This window comes from Mesoplodon densirostris, chromosome 2, assembly GCF_025265405.1.
Source record: "Mesoplodon densirostris isolate mMesDen1 chromosome 2, mMesDen1 primary haplotype, whole genome shotgun sequence".
NCBI classification, from domain to species: domain Eukaryota; kingdom Metazoa; phylum Chordata; class Mammalia; order Artiodactyla; family Ziphiidae; genus Mesoplodon; species Mesoplodon densirostris.
This window is the reverse complement of record NC_082662.1, coordinates 56,970,609-56,988,783: the sequence shown is the minus strand read 5'-3', so window position 1 is coordinate 56,988,783 and position 18,175 is coordinate 56,970,609. Positions and strand designations below refer to the sequence as shown.

At 45.2% G+C, this 18,175-nt stretch overlaps 1 protein-coding gene across 1 annotated transcript in view; it reads right to left on the bottom strand.

The window, feature by feature from the left end:
* The window catches only part of CACHD1 (cache domain containing 1), a 218,978-nt gene extending 202,766 nt beyond the window's left edge, over nt 1-16,212 (bottom strand). Inside the window, exon 1 of the mRNA XM_060089904.1 lies at nt 15,972-16,212. Coding sequence (XP_059945887.1) covers nt 15,972-16,211 — 240 coding nt within the window. The 5' untranslated portion in view covers nt 16,212. The remainder of the gene's footprint in view (nt 1-15,971) is intronic.
* Nucleotides 16,213-18,175: the final 1,963 nt, after the last annotated feature.

The following is an 18,175-nucleotide window of genomic DNA, read 5'->3' as shown; positions in this document are numbered from 1 at the left end:
CAGGGCAGAAATAGAGACACAGATGTAGAGAACAAACGTATGGACACCAAGGGGGGAAAGTGGCGGGCAGCGGTGGTGGTGGTGTAATGAATTGGGAGATTGGGATTGACATGTATACACTAATATGTATAATATAGATCATTTAAATAAGAACCTGCTGCATAAAAAAATAAAATTAAAAAAAAAAAACTTGTAGTAGAATCTGGCACTCATAAGAAAATTAAAAGTACATCTGAATATTTTTTCTAAGTACCTCTCAAAACTCAACAACAGGCACATAGGAACTTTCAGGAGTAATGAAAATGTTATAAAACTAGATGGTAATAATCATTGTACAAATCTACATATTTAATTTAAAAATCAGTAAATCATTTTTTTTAATAATGAAAAAAAAGGAAATAACCCAATTTAAAAGTGGGCAAAGGTTTTGATATTGCACCAAAAAAGATATACTAATAGCAAATAGGCACATGAAAAAATGCTCAGCACCATTACTCATTAGGGAAATGTTCTTTAAGACCACAATGAGATACCACTTCACACATTTTACCATGGCTAACATTAACATGACTGACCCAATCAAGTTCCAGTGAGGCTGTGGAGCTACCAGGACTTTTATCCATTGTTAGTGGGAATACATAATGAGATAGCTCCTTTGGAAAACAGACTAGCAGTTTCTAACGAAGTTTAACATACACTTAAGTAACATCGTAATCCCACCCCTAGAAATATGAAAAATTATGTTCAAACAAAAACTTGTATTGGGAATGTTTACAGTAAGAATATTTATAGATTTATGGCCTCAAAAAATCCAAATGTTTTTCAATTGGTTAATGGATAGACAAACTGGTACATCCACACAGTGGAATTCTACTCAGCAATAAAAAGGAATAAGCTACTCATATACATAACATGGATGAATTTCAAATGCATTATACTAAATTTAAAAAGCCAGACTCAAAATGCATACTGTAATGCCTCCATTTATATGACACTCTGGAAAAAGCAAATTAGAGATGGAGATGGTTTTCAAGCGAAGCAAGTTGGGTAGTGGGGGAGGGGAAGGAATGACTAAAAAGAGCAACAGAGAATTTTGAAGGGTGATGAAACTTCTGCATTTGGATTGTGGTGAGAGTTACATGATGTGCATTTACCAAATTTCATGGAACTCTACACCAAAAAGAGTACATGTTCACACCCATTAGAGTGGCTACTGTGAACAAAAACAAATGTTGGCAAGAATGGGAAGAAATGAGGATTCTTGTGAATTGCTGATAAGTATGTAAAATGGTGCAGCCACTATGGAGAACAGTATGACTCTCTGTCAAAAATTAAACATAGAATTATCATATGATATAGCAATTCCACTTCTGGGTATATACCCAAAAGAATTGAAAGCAGTGACTCAAACAAGTATCTATACACTCATGTTCATAGTAGCATTATTTACAGTAGCCAAAAGGTGGAAGCAACCCAAGGGACCATCTATGGATAAATGGACAAACAAAATAATGATATATATTTACAATAGAATATTATTCAGCCTTAAAAAAGGAATTTATTTTTATTTTATTTTATTGAAGTATAGTTGATTCACAATTTCTTCTGTACAAAGTGATTCAGTTATATATGTGTATATATGAATATATATATGTATATATATATATCACAAGATATTGAATAGTTTCCTGTGCTATACAGTAGGACCTTGTTGTTTATGCATTCTATATATAATAGTTTACATCTGCTAATCCCAAATTCCCAATCCATTCCTCCCTTACACCTGCCCCTTTTAGCAACCACAAGTCTGTTCTCTATGTCTGTGAGTCTGTTTGTATATAAATTCATTTGTGTCATATTTTAGATTCCACACATAAGTGATATCATATGATATTTGTCTTTCTCTGACTTACTTCATTTGGTATGATAATCTCTAGATCCCTCCATGTTGCTTCAAATGGCATAATTTCATTCTCTTTTACGGCTAAATAGTATTCCATTGTATATGTGTATCACATCTTTTTTTTTTTTTAAACTTATTTTTGAATATCATTTTATACAGTTGTAAATCTGGACTCATTCATTCCTTCGTGGGTTTGGTTTGTTTTTTGTTTTGTTTTGTTTTGTTTTTTATTTAGGGCTGTGTTGGGTCTTCGTTTCTGTGTGAGGGCTTTCTCTAGTTGTGGCAAGCGGGGGCCACTCTTCATTGCGGTGCGCGGGCCTCTCACTATCGTGGCCTCTCTTGTTGTGGAGCACAGGCTCCAGACGCGCAGGCTCAGTAGTTGTGGCGCACGGGCCTAGTTGCTCCGTGGCATGTGGGATCTTCCCAGACCAGGGCTCGAACCCGTGTCCCTTGCATTAGCAGGCAGACTCTCAACCACTGCGCCACCAGGGAAGCCCTCACATCTTCTTTATCCATTCATCTGTTGATGGACATCTAGGTTGTTTCCATTTCTTGGCTATTGTGAGTAGTGCTGCTATGAACATAGGGGTGCGTGTGTCTTTTTGAATTACGGTTTTGTAAAAAGGAAGGAACTTCTGATTCATGCCATAACATGGATGAACCCCGAAGACATGGTAAGTGAAATAAGCCACAAAAGGACAAATATTGTATGATTGATTCCACATATACAAGGTACCTAAAGTAGTCAAATTCATAGAGGTAGAAAGTAAATAGTGGTTGCCAGGGGTTGGGGGGAGGGGGAAATGAGGAGTTACTGTTTAACGGGTACAGAGTTTCAGTTGGGGAAGACAAAGAAGTTCTGGACATAGATGGTGGTAATGGCTGCACAACAATGTGAATGTACTTAATGCCACAGCTGCACCCTTAAAAATGATGAAGATAAATTTTATGTTATGTACATTTTACAATTTTTAAATTAAAATGAAAAAATGTTCAACCCACTTCACAAAGATTTGGTTCTAAAATTTAAAGGCCCCATTAAAAAGTGATCATTGCTATCTGCGGGGAGAAAAAACAGTACATTTTACTGTGTGTAAATCTATCTAACTGTCTATCTGAACGAATGCAATACAATGGGGGGAAAGTACATCTAAGTCACTACTGCAAGACTTCATTGCTGAATTCAGAGTTTGCTTTAGTTGTTTTTCCCCCCTTCCAAGAAAAAGAATAACATGGGAAGTATGAGTGTTTTTTTAAATTTATAGGTGTAGAAGAATGAAGCCACATTTAAATTTTTCATGAAGCGGTAATCTTCCACCCCCTTTCCCCCTCCCTCTCTCCTTCCCTCTGTTGCAAGAGAGAAACAAACGACCTGCCACAGATTTTCCAACCTCCAGACCTCTACAGATCCAGGGTCTTTCATGTGCATCTTCATCCTTCGAATGGGTCCTTATCAGTAAAGGCATGATCAAAAGAGTTATAGGGAAACACACTTGCATTGATTAGAAATAAGGTTCACATTCCTCATTTGCATCATCTTTCTGTTGGCAGGCTAATAAGTCAGCCACCTGGCTTTCTTTCAGTTCTTTAAGTATGCCAAAGTTTGGCCTCAAGACCTCTACAAAGGCTCTTGCCTCTGTTCCAATGCTAGCCCTTGCCCTCCCTGACTGGCTCCCCCTTCGTTTGCTAGCCCCACTCCCACCTCTCCTCTGATTGGCTCCTCCTTTGAATCACCTCCTCTGATTCCTTCCCATGCCATCCAGTCCAGAGTTGTCACTCCCACTCACCTTATCCAGTTAAGTATTTGTTGAGTAATTCTAAATGCCAAGCAGCATTCCATAAGAAAACAGCAGTGAATAATACAAAGCTTACCTGTGGGAACTTAAGGGGCATGACAAACAAAATGAATGGGGTAAGGTGGCAGAGTAAGGAGAGGCAAGGGAGGATACTGTTGTAAAGAAGATGGGCAGGAAAAGGTTTGTTGCTCTTCCCAGACAAAAGGAAGAGCAAGTACAAAGGCTCTGGGGCAAGTGCGTGCTTGGAGCATTAGAGGAACATTGTGTGTCGGGAACGGGGGTGGGGGTGGGGCGCGGGAACTGGGTGGGTGAAGAGGAGATAAAAGTGTTGGGAATGGGGGGGGCGCGGGACCTGGGTGGGTGAAGGGGAGATAAAAAATAAGGCCACAAAGATATCAGGGGCCAGATCACACTGGCTGTGAAGACCACTGTAATTTTGGATTTTACTCTGAGTCAGATGGGAGCCTTTAGAGAGATTTAAGCAGAGAAGCAACATATCTGACATATTTCTAAAAGATCTCCCTGGTGTCTTTCTAATAATCCTTGTTTCCTTCATAACATTACTCAAAAAGTGTATCACTTATGTTTATTTATATGATTACTTTTTTAATGTCTATTTCCCCTAGTAGGTGGTACACTCTGTAAGAGTAGAGATCCTGTCTGTCTTGTGTTAACCATGAACTCAAATCCAAGTACAGTACCTGGCACATAGTATGTGCTCAATACATATTCGTTAAATGAACTAACTGATGAATTTAACCTCTAGGATTAAGTAGCTCTAAGTACATAATTTGCAAGTACACACACATTTTTGTATATTTTATATTCCTAAGTGGCCCCAATATACATACCTAAGCTTTCTCTAACATGAAGAAATTAGACACCAGAACCAACTAATACTTAGAGTCTTGATGTGCTTACTCTGCTAGACACTGTCACTCATCTGAAACATTTTAAATCTTTAGTAGCAAGTGTAGGCTCAAGACATTTCACTTAAGTCTAGACTAGGTAATAAAACAAACATAGTAGCAAAAGCTAAATTCAGAATAGTATTAGAAAGTTACAAAATCTACTGTTTAAAGATGACCACACAATTTCAGTAGTCCAGACCTTTTTTGAGTCCTCGCCATGTGCCAGAGACTGTGTTAACAGACCAGGACTATACAGATGAATAAATCTGGGCTCTTTCTTGTGAGAGCTTACACTCTAATAGTCCTCATCTGTACAAAGCTTTACTGTTTGCAACTCTTGCCCGCATTTATTAACTGATTACACATGGATGCAAATAAAAATTTCCAGGCCTCCTTGGTCATCTGAATTTACACTAACTCTGGGATACCAACCCATAACTAATGAAAAGGTTCACAAGTCAGCACACAGTCTAGTCCCCGCCAAGGACTACAAAAGGGGCAAATATCCCCAGTTCACGTAGGGTCAGTGAAACCTGCTCTGGATCCCTTAGCCAAGATTGCCCAAAACCTCAGTTCTCCAGACTTTCTCCAAAACTGCTCAGGGCAGGAACAACCCAGAGACAGTTCCCAAGAGAGGGAGCAAACAAGCAGCAAAAGCAGAAATCTGGCTCTCCTACAGCAGCCAAGCGTAGCCCTCATTCAGAGAGGACACCATCCAAGCAGAACGCAGCACCTTGAGTACTTTAGCACCTCCTGTCCCTGGGCTGCCAGGAGAAGCACAGGCTTTGGAGAAAGCCAATCAAGAAACATGGGTGGAATTAGGACACAGCATCCAGGATCCTGATAGGGGCCGAGGGTGCAATCCAGTGCACAGAAAAAATCCCACGAAGTTTCATGTGAATTAGCAAATGTCTGATAAGAAACCCAACAGGTCTTTCTACACTGCTCATTCCCAGAGATGCATGCGAAGATAACAGCAAAACTTTTAACACGTGCACCACCCATAAGGACATAAAAATATCCTCAAATCATTTACAAATACTGTAACACATATCAGGGAGGTGACAGACTTCAAAATTTCTTCTTCAAATATCTTTTCATGGTTATACACAGAACTGTAATTGTTAAGACTTTATGGTCTCCCTGTGATTTTTTTTTTCCTATTTAGAATCCTTACTTTATTTTCAAGTGACATGGAACTATGAAGACTATTTTAAGCTGGTTAATTATTTTATATGCAGAGTCAGGGCAGACTGATGAATCTGTACTTCAGAGTATTTATGGATCATTAATTTCTAGCTATTCCTCTTTTGAATTAAGATTTGTTTAAAAAAAAAGAAAAAGAAAGCTGGCCATCATATACTAGGCTCAGTTTGTCTTGTTTCCTTAACATACTCCTTATCAGCTCTGCCACAGCTGAAGTGATTCCAAAGTGCTTTATGACACACTTGGATTTTCTCCGCTAATAATTCCTCCTTCCTGCCCGTGACTGGCAGGCTTCTTCCACACTGCAGTAATGTGGGACAGCTAATTATCTACCAATCCACCTTGCTATTCTGCACTTGGCAACTTTTATCTGCACAGGACAGCTGCACTCTCCCCGTTTGAAGTGAAATGTCAGTCTCTGCTAATGCAACAAGACTTACATCACTAATGATGTCTCCACACTTTGCAGAAACAACTCAAAGCCTAATTAAAAATTCAGGTTCATTCTCACTGGCTTGCTGATGTTCACTGCCCTTCCACCAGGGCCTCAAAGTATCTTTTCAAATACTTGATGCAAAAAATAAAATTAAAAAAATATATATCCAAGGGGAATCCAGAAAAAAAAAAAAAAGTGCTGGAGTCTTGGGCTTTGACCGAGCCTTTAAAATAACTGTTATGGTTGGAACAGAACGAGGAGGTTATCATGTACAATGGATAAGAATTTCCCCCACTGGCTTCTATACTACAATGACAATAAAGGACACTATTTCCAGGGATATACGGACCAGAAGCTACTTTTCAGTGGACCCACGCTGGTATTTGGGTGTTGGAACTTTTCTAACTGTAATTAACTGAGAAATCATGTGACTATGTAAATCTGAAGTAGGGGAAAACTTCTTTTGAATTCAGAACAAAGTGGGCAAGGTAAAGAGGCATTCAAATGACATTTATTGTTTCATTATCAAATCAAATAAACAACCGCTCCAAAGTAATGATACTATTACAATTTTCAAAGAAAGAAAGAACTTCATACTTCAAATAACTGGGGAGAGATATGCAGTCCCAAAATTCAATTCTAAAATAGCACTCTGCCTGAAAATTACAGGTGTAATTTCCTTCTGTAGCTTTTATATAAATACCAAAAAACCAAAGTTGTTCCTCCCTTAAAGTTTTGTTTTCTTTTTCTGCTTTATCTTTTTAATTAAAAAATATACTTTGGTGGTACAGGTTCACAATTATAAATAGCTATTGACCACTTAAATTTGTTCTTTTAAAAAATCAAAAAATATCTAACATTGTGGTAAGTCTCAGAATTTCTGTATTTCTTCAGTGGCTCACTGACTTCTAGGTATTTAAGTAGCTTTAAAACAAACAAACAAACAAAACAAAACCCAGTTAGCTGTCAAATTAGACTATCAGCTTTAAATTCTCAACCATAAAAGGAATAAGCCAAACAGTTTTTTTCAAAAGAGGAACGTAAAGGTTCTTAAGTCAAGTTTCCTTTCCATTTTAAGGCAATCTTCTCTAGGAAAATGGAGCTGCCATGGGGTAGAACTGTGAAAAAGGTCAAAAAGCAAGAACCCTAAAACCAAGACCTGAGTTCTAAGTCTACCACACGTACTACTGGTGTAATCTCCAGAGAGCCACTCTCCAGTGGGCCTCCGTTCCTCATCTGTAAAATGCGAGAGGTAGATCTGACTTTCTCTCTGGTTCTTCCCAGTTCTCATGGCACCCGGTGATCCGTGGATCTGACAGGTCAGGGAGAAAAGGCATGCCCAGGGCAGGCCTGCTGAGCCTGGGTTTGTACAGCCGCTCAGGGCAGGCCACAGGACCACGGTGGGAGGCCAGCCAGCCTGTGTGCAGGCCAGAAGCCGGGAGACCGCAAAGCAGGCCCTCCCGGAACTGTACTGGGGGAGACAGAACCTAGGTACGGAGCAGGCCATGGGATGTGGTGGCTGCTAATGGTGCCTGAATCCTAAATCACTTCAGTTGAGCTTTCTAGGCACCAAGCTCCTCATTTCTCCAGGTTCCTATTCCGCCCCCACCCCCACCACCCCGCCCAGAGCACATCTCCTCCAAAGACAAGAGACTCAGGCACAAGCAGCAGCTAGTTCCCAACTGAAACACTAAGAAGCTACTGCCAGCCATGTTGAAACAAAGGGGAGAACCTATGAGAATGGAAGGAAGGAGGGTACAGCCACACTGAGCCCTCATCTAGCCCTGCCCAAAGATCTCCCCTAGACTGTTCAATTGCATGAGGCAGTACTTACTTCCTTGTTTAAGCTGGTATAAACTGGGTGCTCTGTTACCTGCCATGTGTCTTGACGGACATGAAGGATCCAAGGACCCACTACTTGACTTCTGTCTACTTCTGACCTCTTCCTGCACCCTCCCTTCCCTCCAGCTCTCTAAACTCCAAATCTTAAGGCCATTTTTCCACTCCTTGAAGGCGTCATCACAAAGGAGACTTCTGGGAACTTCACTCTCTGACTAAACAACTCCTATTCATTCTACTTTTCCTGGAAAGCTTTCCAGAATCCCTCTGCACCCCCCTCAAATGGGTTAACATCTCTGACACACTTTCTCCAAGCATCCGGAACCGCCTTTCTCATACCATTCACTGCCTTGGAAATTAACCGATGGCTGCCTCAGAACGAACATAGTGCCTGGCACCAAATAAACATTCGATGACCGGGCTTCCCTGGTGGCGTAGTGGTTGAGAGTCTGCCTGACGATGCAGGGGACACGGGTTCGTGCCCCGGTCCGGGAAGATCCCACATGCCGCGGAGCAGCTGGGCCCATGAGCCATGGCCGCTGAGCCTGCACGTCCGGACCCTGTGCTCCACAACGGGAGAGGCCACAATAAGTGAGAGGTCCGCGTATGGCAAAAAAAAGAAAAAAAAAAAAAAATTCGATGACCATTTGTTTAAGTAATTAGGATGACAGGGAACTCATCTCCTAAAGCAATCCAATTTAGAACTCTTCTATCAGAAAGGTGTCCTTTCTATCATATAGAAACTTGCTTCCCCATAACCTTTACACACAAGCACTGATTTTCTCTCCTGGAGCTCACTGAATAATTCTAATCCAGACACTGCAAATTGGTGGCCTCTGGCCTGATCCAGCCTACAGGCATGTTTGCTTTGGCCCACACAATGTCTTGTTTGTTTTGTTTTTTAAATGTGAATTGTTTGCCAACATTTTAAGAATCAAGAGATTTCATCTAAAAACAAGATACCCAGCTTCTCCTGAAAAGTGAGTCATGTGGCAACACAGGACCCTCATTGCCACCAAGCAGCAATCGGAGAAGCTGAGTAGCAGCTGCCTCCTTTCAGCCCTGATCCGTGCCCTCCTGTTTACAACAGCCAACACCGTTCCTTACTGACCTACACCTGGCCCGCCTCACTCATTCTGTCTAACTGACCCCTGGCAACGTCAGAGTTAGCAACCCCTGGTGTAACCTTGATCCCATATTTTAGCATTTCTTTCTATACTGCCTTGACCTATTCAAGTTGGTTTAGCCTCTCTGGTAAGACACAGCTCTTGGAGGGAAAGCACTGGGTATCCTATACTCTCCCAGCCTCTGATTCTGCAACAAGGCACCCAGGGAATATCTGCTGACAGACTCATCAGAAGATAATTACATATATAATCAGCTTTTCCTCTTCAACCTCCCCCGCTCCCTCACAGCTTATTTTGCCTTGTTCCTTTCTCACTCCTGCCTTCCTTCTCTGCAAGAGGGAGAAAGCAGGAGTAAGAAGACGGGGCCCGTGGCGCATCAGTCAAATACATGTGCTCGGACTATAAGCTGGCCACTAAGAAAACATGGAAGCTCACAGCCTCGTGGGGAAAGCCAGGCATGAAAATGAGGGTCAGATGCAAAAGAATCTTGGGCGTTACATATGGAAGGCAAAGGAGGCTGCTGGGCAAAGGTACTAGCTATTTGTAAAGGGCTAGGGGACACAGTGATCATTTTGCTCAGGCACATCATTCTAAAAAAAATTATAAGTATATATCCTCCAAAATATTTGTATTTATGGATTGCAAATTCTATACACTAGTGCAGCAATATATTATGCAGATTATAAAACATTAATATAGAAATTAAATAAGGATGCAGTAAAAATGTTATGGATGAAATTCTGTGATACCTGGAATTTGCTTCAAAATAATCTGGGGGGGAGGGGAAAAGCATGTAGAGGCAGAGGCAGATATGAAACTAGTGTGACCACAAGTTGATAGCTATTTAAGCTGGGTGAGAGATACAGGAGCATTCTTCTGCTATTCTCTTTACTTCTGTATATTTTTTCAAGTCTCTGCATTTAAAAGCTTAAAAGTAAATAAATAACTATAAATAGCAGTCTAATACTTTCCTCACAAGCCCCAAAGGATGGTTTTGCATCACATCCCTGAGGTCCGTGCACCACACTTTGGTAACCCCTGGGCCAGAGGACTGACCACATGTAGCTTAGATTTCAGTTTCATTCGGGCTCTGGAGTTGCATGTTTGTTGGCTTCCAGGTTCTGTGCACTGGCACTAAATCAATTGTCCCATATTTATTTCTGTTTACTGACTTTTCCTATGTTAGACCTTGTGCTCAAAGATACTTCCATCCATTAACCAAATAAAGCACAAAGACACTCAAGTTCAGGGTGATTTAATAACATGCTGGAAGTGACACAGTTAATAACTAGCTGAGTCAAAACTGTCGCCCGTTATACGTTTTTGACTTCCAATACACTTTTACACCAGGTTCAAGCAGATTCAAGACAAATCCCACTGCACATAATACCTAGCTTCCAGAGTTCTGCACGTTTCCTGTCTGCTCATCCACTTAAGCTCAAGGAAGGAACTCTCTTCAAGCAGCAACCAGAAATAGCACCAAGTTAGAAAGTGTAAAACCATCTCCTTCCCCTCCCCCACACCCCACCAGGCTCAAGTGCAACTGGCAGGAAAAGCATAAGCACAGGCGACGATGCCAGCTAAGACAGGTATCAGTGGAGAGCAAGGGGAGGAAGTACTAAGCGCACCAGGGAGAGTCCCTCAGAAGTGATTCAACATGCTTTTCCTTGCGCTCATTCTCACCAAGTTCAACTCAAAGTCATCTACCAATGGTCAATTTTCCTCTACTCCAAACCTTCAATCTCAGAAAAAAACAAGGCCACAGTTTTCTCACTAGGGCTTATACTGCGTACAAGGCATAGAATCAAACAACATTATTTGCAAATACAGGTGAGTATTTCATCCCTAAAACAGTCTCGATTGCCTAAGTACACATTCAAATCATCCTAAAACATGCCATTCCTGGTATGGTGGACATGATTAAGGGGCAAATGCCAACCTTGCCTAAACATAACTGCAAATCAGCACGCAGTTATAGTAGAGCCACAAAGATGTTTATGTCCAATAACCACAGAAACTCTGGGCGTGACGGCCAAAGAAATGAGATAAGACGTGTGGCCATATGCAGAGGTACAAGAGTCACAGCCACCCCCCTTTTCAGGTGCTTAAGATATAACAGCTACCTTGTCCAGTACCACCAAAGGACATTAGAAATGTCTGGTGAACTGCTGATTTGGTTACCCTTAATGTCTGAGGCTGTTTCTGCTTGCAGGACTGGCCTCTGTGTGTGGACAGTTCATTTAAAAGGCCAAGGGAGGAGTAGCCAACTTCCGTTGCCTCACCAGATGGGCTTCGGCAGCCCTCCTCTGTACTCCTGTAATGCCCTGTTCCTCTCTCTACCATGGCACTAGCCCACTGCTTTCTAACACCTCTCTGCCTCTCCCTAACCCCCGTATCATACCACCTACTTTTGTTATCTGTCTACATCATCAGTTGAGAACTTCAGGGCCTGGACCAGACCTTATTTACCTTGTATCCCAAGCTTAGCCTAACCCAAGGCCCCTCAGAGAATAGAAGCCTCCCCCAAAAGTTTGTTGAATGTATGCCAATATGAAAAATGAACTTACGTAACGCTGTCCTAGGGCATACAAAGAAGGCCTCCCCTTATACTTTCAGCTGTAGCCACTATTTACAACACTGCTCTAGATTTTCAGTCAACACCTCACCCCTACAGAGCCCTTCAGTTTCTGAAGTCATGACTGTCCTGACTGCTGCTCTTTCTTCCATTTGACTTCAAGCTCAAGTTTGTGCTTCTGGTATTTCTTCTGTCCCTGCTGGAAGGACCCTCCTCACCCACCCCTTTTCCAAGCCCCATACAGCAGCTGTCCAACCAACCTACTAGTGTGTCTGCCAAGTTCACAGTGACTATGCCCAGCCCAGCAGAGCTGAGTTAGAGCTAACATCGAGGCGGGCACCCTGGACGTGTGCCAGGCCCTTGCTGTTAGGAAGCCTGTATTGTCATATAGTGTTAAATGGGCCTTATAAGTGCCTGATGAAATGGCTCCCAGAGCCCGATATGCCTTCTAACAAGCAGGCATTGTTGCTTAACTGTTTTACCTGTGCAACCTTACCTCCGCCTGCACGTTGCAAACTCCTTAAGGGGCTGTGCTGCGATACCTCCCTGTAAATCCCCCAAACACCCAGCTAGCATAATGCTCTGTGCTCAGCCAGCTTCCAAGGAATATTTCTCCATTTAAGAACAACCACGTCCATCAACAGTTCCCAGCCCCAGCTTCACATCAGCAGGTGCCTTCACACACGCTATTGCCATTAGGTCCACAGAGCAGACCTCTAGGAAGAATCATCATTTCCAGGTTTGCAGATAAAGATCACCCAACTTCTCAAGTGGCAGAGCTGGAACCCAGGTTTCCAAAAATCCAGTGTGGAGTTCTTTCCACTCCACGACGCTCTTCGATAAAAACTTGTTGCATGAATAAAAAAGCAGAGGCAAGCCTCCCTGGACACAGACACTCTCTGCTCCCTAGATCTCAACGTTGATGGCTTCACTCCACGAGACCCCTGAGGAGATGATGATTAGGTTTTTGACTTTTATCCATGATGTATGGGGTCTGCTGCCAGGGGGGCAGTATTCAGTGGCAGCTTTCCCAGGGCACTGGGCAAATTAGCTGGTGCAGATCATTTAGAGTTTTTGTTTTGTTTTTTTTAATTTTGTCCATTACTAAAAAGGAACCACCACAACAAAAAAAAAACATGAGCAGGCAGCCTCCATGAGAAAACCTTTCCAAGAAAATCTTTAAGATAGATCGCTTTTCAAACTGTCTTCTCTATCAGCAAGCACAAAAACTATGCCATGGGAAACTACAGTGCTGAAAGAAGGCCTGGGTTTTGTTTTTGTAAAATTACTCCTTGTGCCTGTCCTGTGAGAGAGGTGGCAACAGGCCTCCTTGGAAGGCTACTTTGCAATTTCTCAAAATTAAAAATGGTCCTTGGAGAATTTCAGCAGCAGCAACTGAAGTCTGGAAATAGGCTTTTAATGTATAAACTGACCGACAGAAAGTTTCTTGTCAAAGAAGATGCTGTCCTGAAAGGTCTGCACTGTACTGGAAATGCCAAGGTCAAGTGAAAAGAGTCAATCCCTTAATCAAGGGAGGACATTCTTTTTCTGCAAAGAGACATCATCTCTCCCCAACCCCCTCGTATCCACAGATGGAAGTTTGACCCTGCTCACCTTAATGCCCAAATGAGGCTACCTGCCTCTGAGCAACAGATTAGCTCCACAGCTATAAAATCCAACATGTCACAAGGAAGGACTATATTATCTGCACTTTAGGCAGCTAAACCCATATAATTTCAGACACATTGAACAAATCCAAGAGGTTTACGGAGGAAAATGTGAGGCTCGAAACCTTTGTTCTAAGGGCAAAAAATCTAACCTGCCTTAGATTTTTACAAGTGTTCCCTCCCCCCAAAAGCTGACAGTCTAACAAAATTGAAAAGAGACCCTTTCCCCAATTTTCCCAGAAGGAGGCAAGTGGCAGATCAATGTACAGCTCAAGAAGAAGAATTTAAATACAGTATGTGCTGCTCCTTTCAAAAAAAGGAGAGAAGCCACTTCACATTTTGCCAGACAAAACCCTGTCCCCAGGAGGCCAGTTTCCACAATGAGGTTGCAAAGGTGTTAGAAAGAGGCCAGTTGGGAGGAGATAAAGGGCCATTTGGGCACAAACCCCCCACTGATCAGAGCTTTTTTTTCTGAAGTGTCTCCTTTTCAACAGGGAAGCCTTTTAAAACTACATTTGCTTTGGATCCCTACCTGAATGACAATGTGTTGGGATCCGATTTCACCTTTTGTCAAGGATCGGGTGAGAAACAGTAAAACTACTGTCAGCATCTTAGAAAAAGCTAGTCCTTAGCTTATATGGTGAAGGGGGAAAAAAACCCTGAGGTTCCTTGTCCAGCCCTAGTGATGGGATGAAGGTGATAAATGCCTGCTAATCTTACAAACACAGTCCAAAACTGCAACGTATTAAATTTCCTTTATTAAAAGAGGGTCTCTATGCAAAAATGCAATTGTTTGTCCTCTGAATTGAAACATTCATCAGTGGAAAAAGAAATTCTCATTTATCCCTAACATTTTAGTTCATTTCCTCTAAAGGTCACTTCACTCCTAAGATCTCTGTCAGCAATCCTCAGAAATCAGAAAACGCATATGGAAAAAATTATAACTTAATCTGAACCTAAAAGATCTGCATAGAAAAGTTAAATGACGTATCTTAAAAGCTTGTCTACTATTATGCACATGAAGAAAAATCAGACTCTATTGCACTTCAGGGCCGGTGCCTGCAAATAAACGCAGCATTGCCATTCAAGCAAACCATCCACTCCTCAGCCTCACCTCACTCCTAAAACAAAACAAAAAACCCTACAGTCTTTCACTACAGCGGTAAAGGTCTGTGGAACTAGCTTTAGGAAAACTGTATCATCCTGGGAGGAGACTGGGGTGGGGGTGGGGGGCGCGTAGGGTTAGGGAGAGAGGTTTAAATTAAAAAGAAAAAAAAGGACATCAGAAACCTGAGTCCCAAGTGACTTTAAAACACCTCTCCCGGTGGGAGGTAGAAGGGTGGTCACAGTAGAATCGAAATCAGAAACCTATTCCAAGAACACATTCCTGGAAACTTCGCTCTTTCGAAGACCACATTCATCACCGTTATTATTGTTAAAAGACATAAGAGGATGAGGTTATTTTACGGAAGAATGTTATAGCTAAGGTTTCAGACTCGGAATGTCATCTCAACCTCTCCTCCTAATCTAGTGGGCCAAGGAGGTTAAAATAACGGCGAGATAGAATCTCCAGGTGGTTTCTGTTTAGCAATTTTTTTACTACTACTGGTTATTAGTAACATCTTCAGGATTCCTTACTAGCCTCGGGCAATCTTTCTTTAGCCCCCTTCCTCTCCTGGGGAGGATGGACCTGGTAAACAATTTAGAGAAATGGGAACCTTATTCACTATGCTCCCTTTTTCCTCCCCCCCCCCCAAAAGGCATACACAAAACAAAAACAGCCGACAGCGCGCAACCGACAACAGCGACAGCGGAAAGCAACAACAACAAAAAGTCCACCACACAGGACGAGTCGGGAATCTACCCGGAGTCTACCAGGCCAGCCCCTCCCCCAATACACCCGGGCGGGGAAAGGGAGCGCGGAGTTCACTCTCTCGGCCGCTCTCAGCCAGGACCCCAGGTGGCCCTGGAGCTGCTGCGCACGCAGCGATGCCTCCCCTCCCGGCGCCCACTGCTGCGCCTAGGTCTGGGGGACCCGAAGAGGTGATCAAGGGGGTACACTGGGGGCCTCGGAAAATCATCCGGGCCAGGCGGGACCGGCTGTCCCGGGATGGGTACACAAAGAGGGAAGGGGAATTTGCAGGGGTGGAGGAGTAAAAAAGACTGCGGGGAAATGCGTGCAAATTAGGAAAGGAGGTGCGAGGGAACCTGAGAATCCTTGCCGAGATAATGGAACTGTGCCGGGGGGCGGGGAAAATGGGTCTGTGCAAAGGGCAGGGGCTTCTGCAGAGGAGAAAGGGAAGGAGACCCGAGTGCTTGGAAGAGGAGTTGGTGTGTAGTCAGGGGGTCCATAGGGAGGGCGGAGGTGTCCGGGGCAAAGGGGGCTCTGTGCATGCCAGCGAGGTCGGTTCTCGTTTAAGGGGACCTGTACTGGGGATGGGACCGGGCTCTGCGCGGAGGACATAGGCGGGATGCCTGGCAAGTTCGCGGGCGCGAGGGGGGGCCCCTTACCTGCATGGTGACGACCCCCAGCTCCTCGGCCGCCAGCCTCCGCATCTGGCTCGCCAGCACTTGCGCCTCGTCCAGGATGGAGAAGTCGGCGTCGGCCCCGGCGCCCAGCAGCCAGCCCGCGGCCAGGCAGAGCAGCCAGAAGGGGGGCCGCCGCGCCCCAGCCCGGCCGAGCGAGCCCCGACCCCCGCGGGCCAGGGCGGCCGCCTCCGCCGCCTCCTCTTCCTCCGGCTCGCGGGCCATGCCGCCTACCCCCACTCCCCGCCGACGGGCTCCAGGCGCCGGGAAGCGGGGAGGGAGCTCCGGGAGGTGCGCCCAGGGCCCGCTCCGCGCACCCGGCAAAACTTTCTCGCCCTTCTGCAGCCGCCTCTCAGCGCCGCGGCGGCTCCCGAACTTAGGGGGCGCCCAGCTACGGCGCGGGAGCGCTGGCGGCCACCATCTCCGGGCTCCGGTGGCCGCGGCGGGAGAGGAAGCAGCCGTCCGCGGGACCCCGGCGCCGGTGCGGCCCCCGCGGTGCGGCGGGCGGCTGGAAGAGCTGCGGCGTCCGCACCGGGTGCGTGGCCGCGGGGCTGACAGGCGGAGCCGCCGAGCTTTCGCTTCCCGCGGGTCCCGGCCGAGCGAGGCGGAGGCGGCGGCGGCGGCGAGGGCGGGCGGCTGCACCCGCGGAGGAGGAGCGGCGATCGGGCTGCTATGCTGGGACAGCCACCCGAGCGAGGCGGGAGAGGGGGAGGTTTAAAAAAACAAAAACAAACAAACAAAAAAAGCACACTGAAAGAAAGAAAGCCAGCGACGGGGGAAAGGGAGGTGTCTGGTGCCACCACGCTGCGCTCCGGCTCCGTGCACTTCCCGGCCCGGCGGCCGCCGCGGCTGCGGTGATTTATGGAAGCGGGGAGAGAGGCGGGGACATTCTCCCGGTCGCCCCTCCCCTCTCTCTCCCGCTCCCGCCTCAGAACCGGCCCCTCGAGACGCCACGGGCCCGAGAGCAGGCTCTCGGCTCGGGTACCAGCCCTGCCGGGGGTGGGGTCCCTGGGACCTTCTGGTTGCCGGGGACAGCTGCCCACCCCAGCTCTCACCGCCTCCGCCCTCGCCAGGGACTCCGGGGTCCCACCCATCGAAAGTCCCTTTAAGTTCTAGGACGCTGGCTTTCTGCCTGGCGTAGATTCGGGAGGGAGGGGACTGCTGTTTGTGCGTCCACTGCTCTTCTTCGATGTTATTAATAAAAATAGCTAGCATTCGTTGGATCAACGGATTCCTTTTTTTTTCTTTTTTTTTTTTTTCTTTTTTTTTTTTTTGACCAACGACTGTGTGCCCGGCCCAGTGCTCTGGGGTTTGTATACATTATCCTTTAATCCCCACCACATCCCTGTGAGGTACTATCTTTATCCCAAAATTTTAGGTAACAAAGACCGCGGCTTAGAGAGGTGGAATGAATTGCCGAAGGTCACCCAGGGGATAAGAGGCAAATCCAGAATTTAAGCAGATCCGAGACTCTTGCTCTTAAATAGGACATAATTCTTTCTGCCTCTCTTTGGAAATGAACTATCTGATCCCGTCAAAAGCAATAAACAAAACAAAACAAACCCCACAAAACTACTGAGCGGGAATTCGCCCCACAACAACTAATTTCTCTGAAGCCTGGGGAGGCAGTGTGCTTCCTTCCTTCCTGCTGCTGACTCCTGGCTCAGGCCCTCTGAGAGATCACCTGTTGGAAGCACCTGGAACAAATGGATGAAGGTTGTGGTGGGGGCCGTTCTTAGAAGCCTCAGAAGGTTCCTGCTTGTAGGTTCCTAGAGGAGAGAGCCGTGCCCCGGAAGATGAAGGCTGCCTAGCAGAGGCGGTAGCAGGACTAGAACTCGGCGTTGGTGGTCTCTTCACTTTACAGCAAGACCTTATGTTTTACTTCTTTGACTATATTGTATTAAAACCCCATTTTGGGGCTTCCCTGGTGGCGCAGTGGTTAAGGATCCGCCTGCCAGTGCAGGGGACACGGGTTCGAGCCCTGGTCCGGGTAGATCCCACATGCCACGGAGCAACTAAGCCCGTGCGCCACAACTACTGAGCCCGTGTGCCACAACTACTGAAGCCCGCGCTCCTAGAGGCCGTGCTCCGCAACAAGAGAAGCCACCGCAATGAGAAGCCCGCGCACCGCAACAAAGAGTAGCCCCCGCGAACCGCATCTAAAGAAAAGCCCACGCACAGCAACAAAG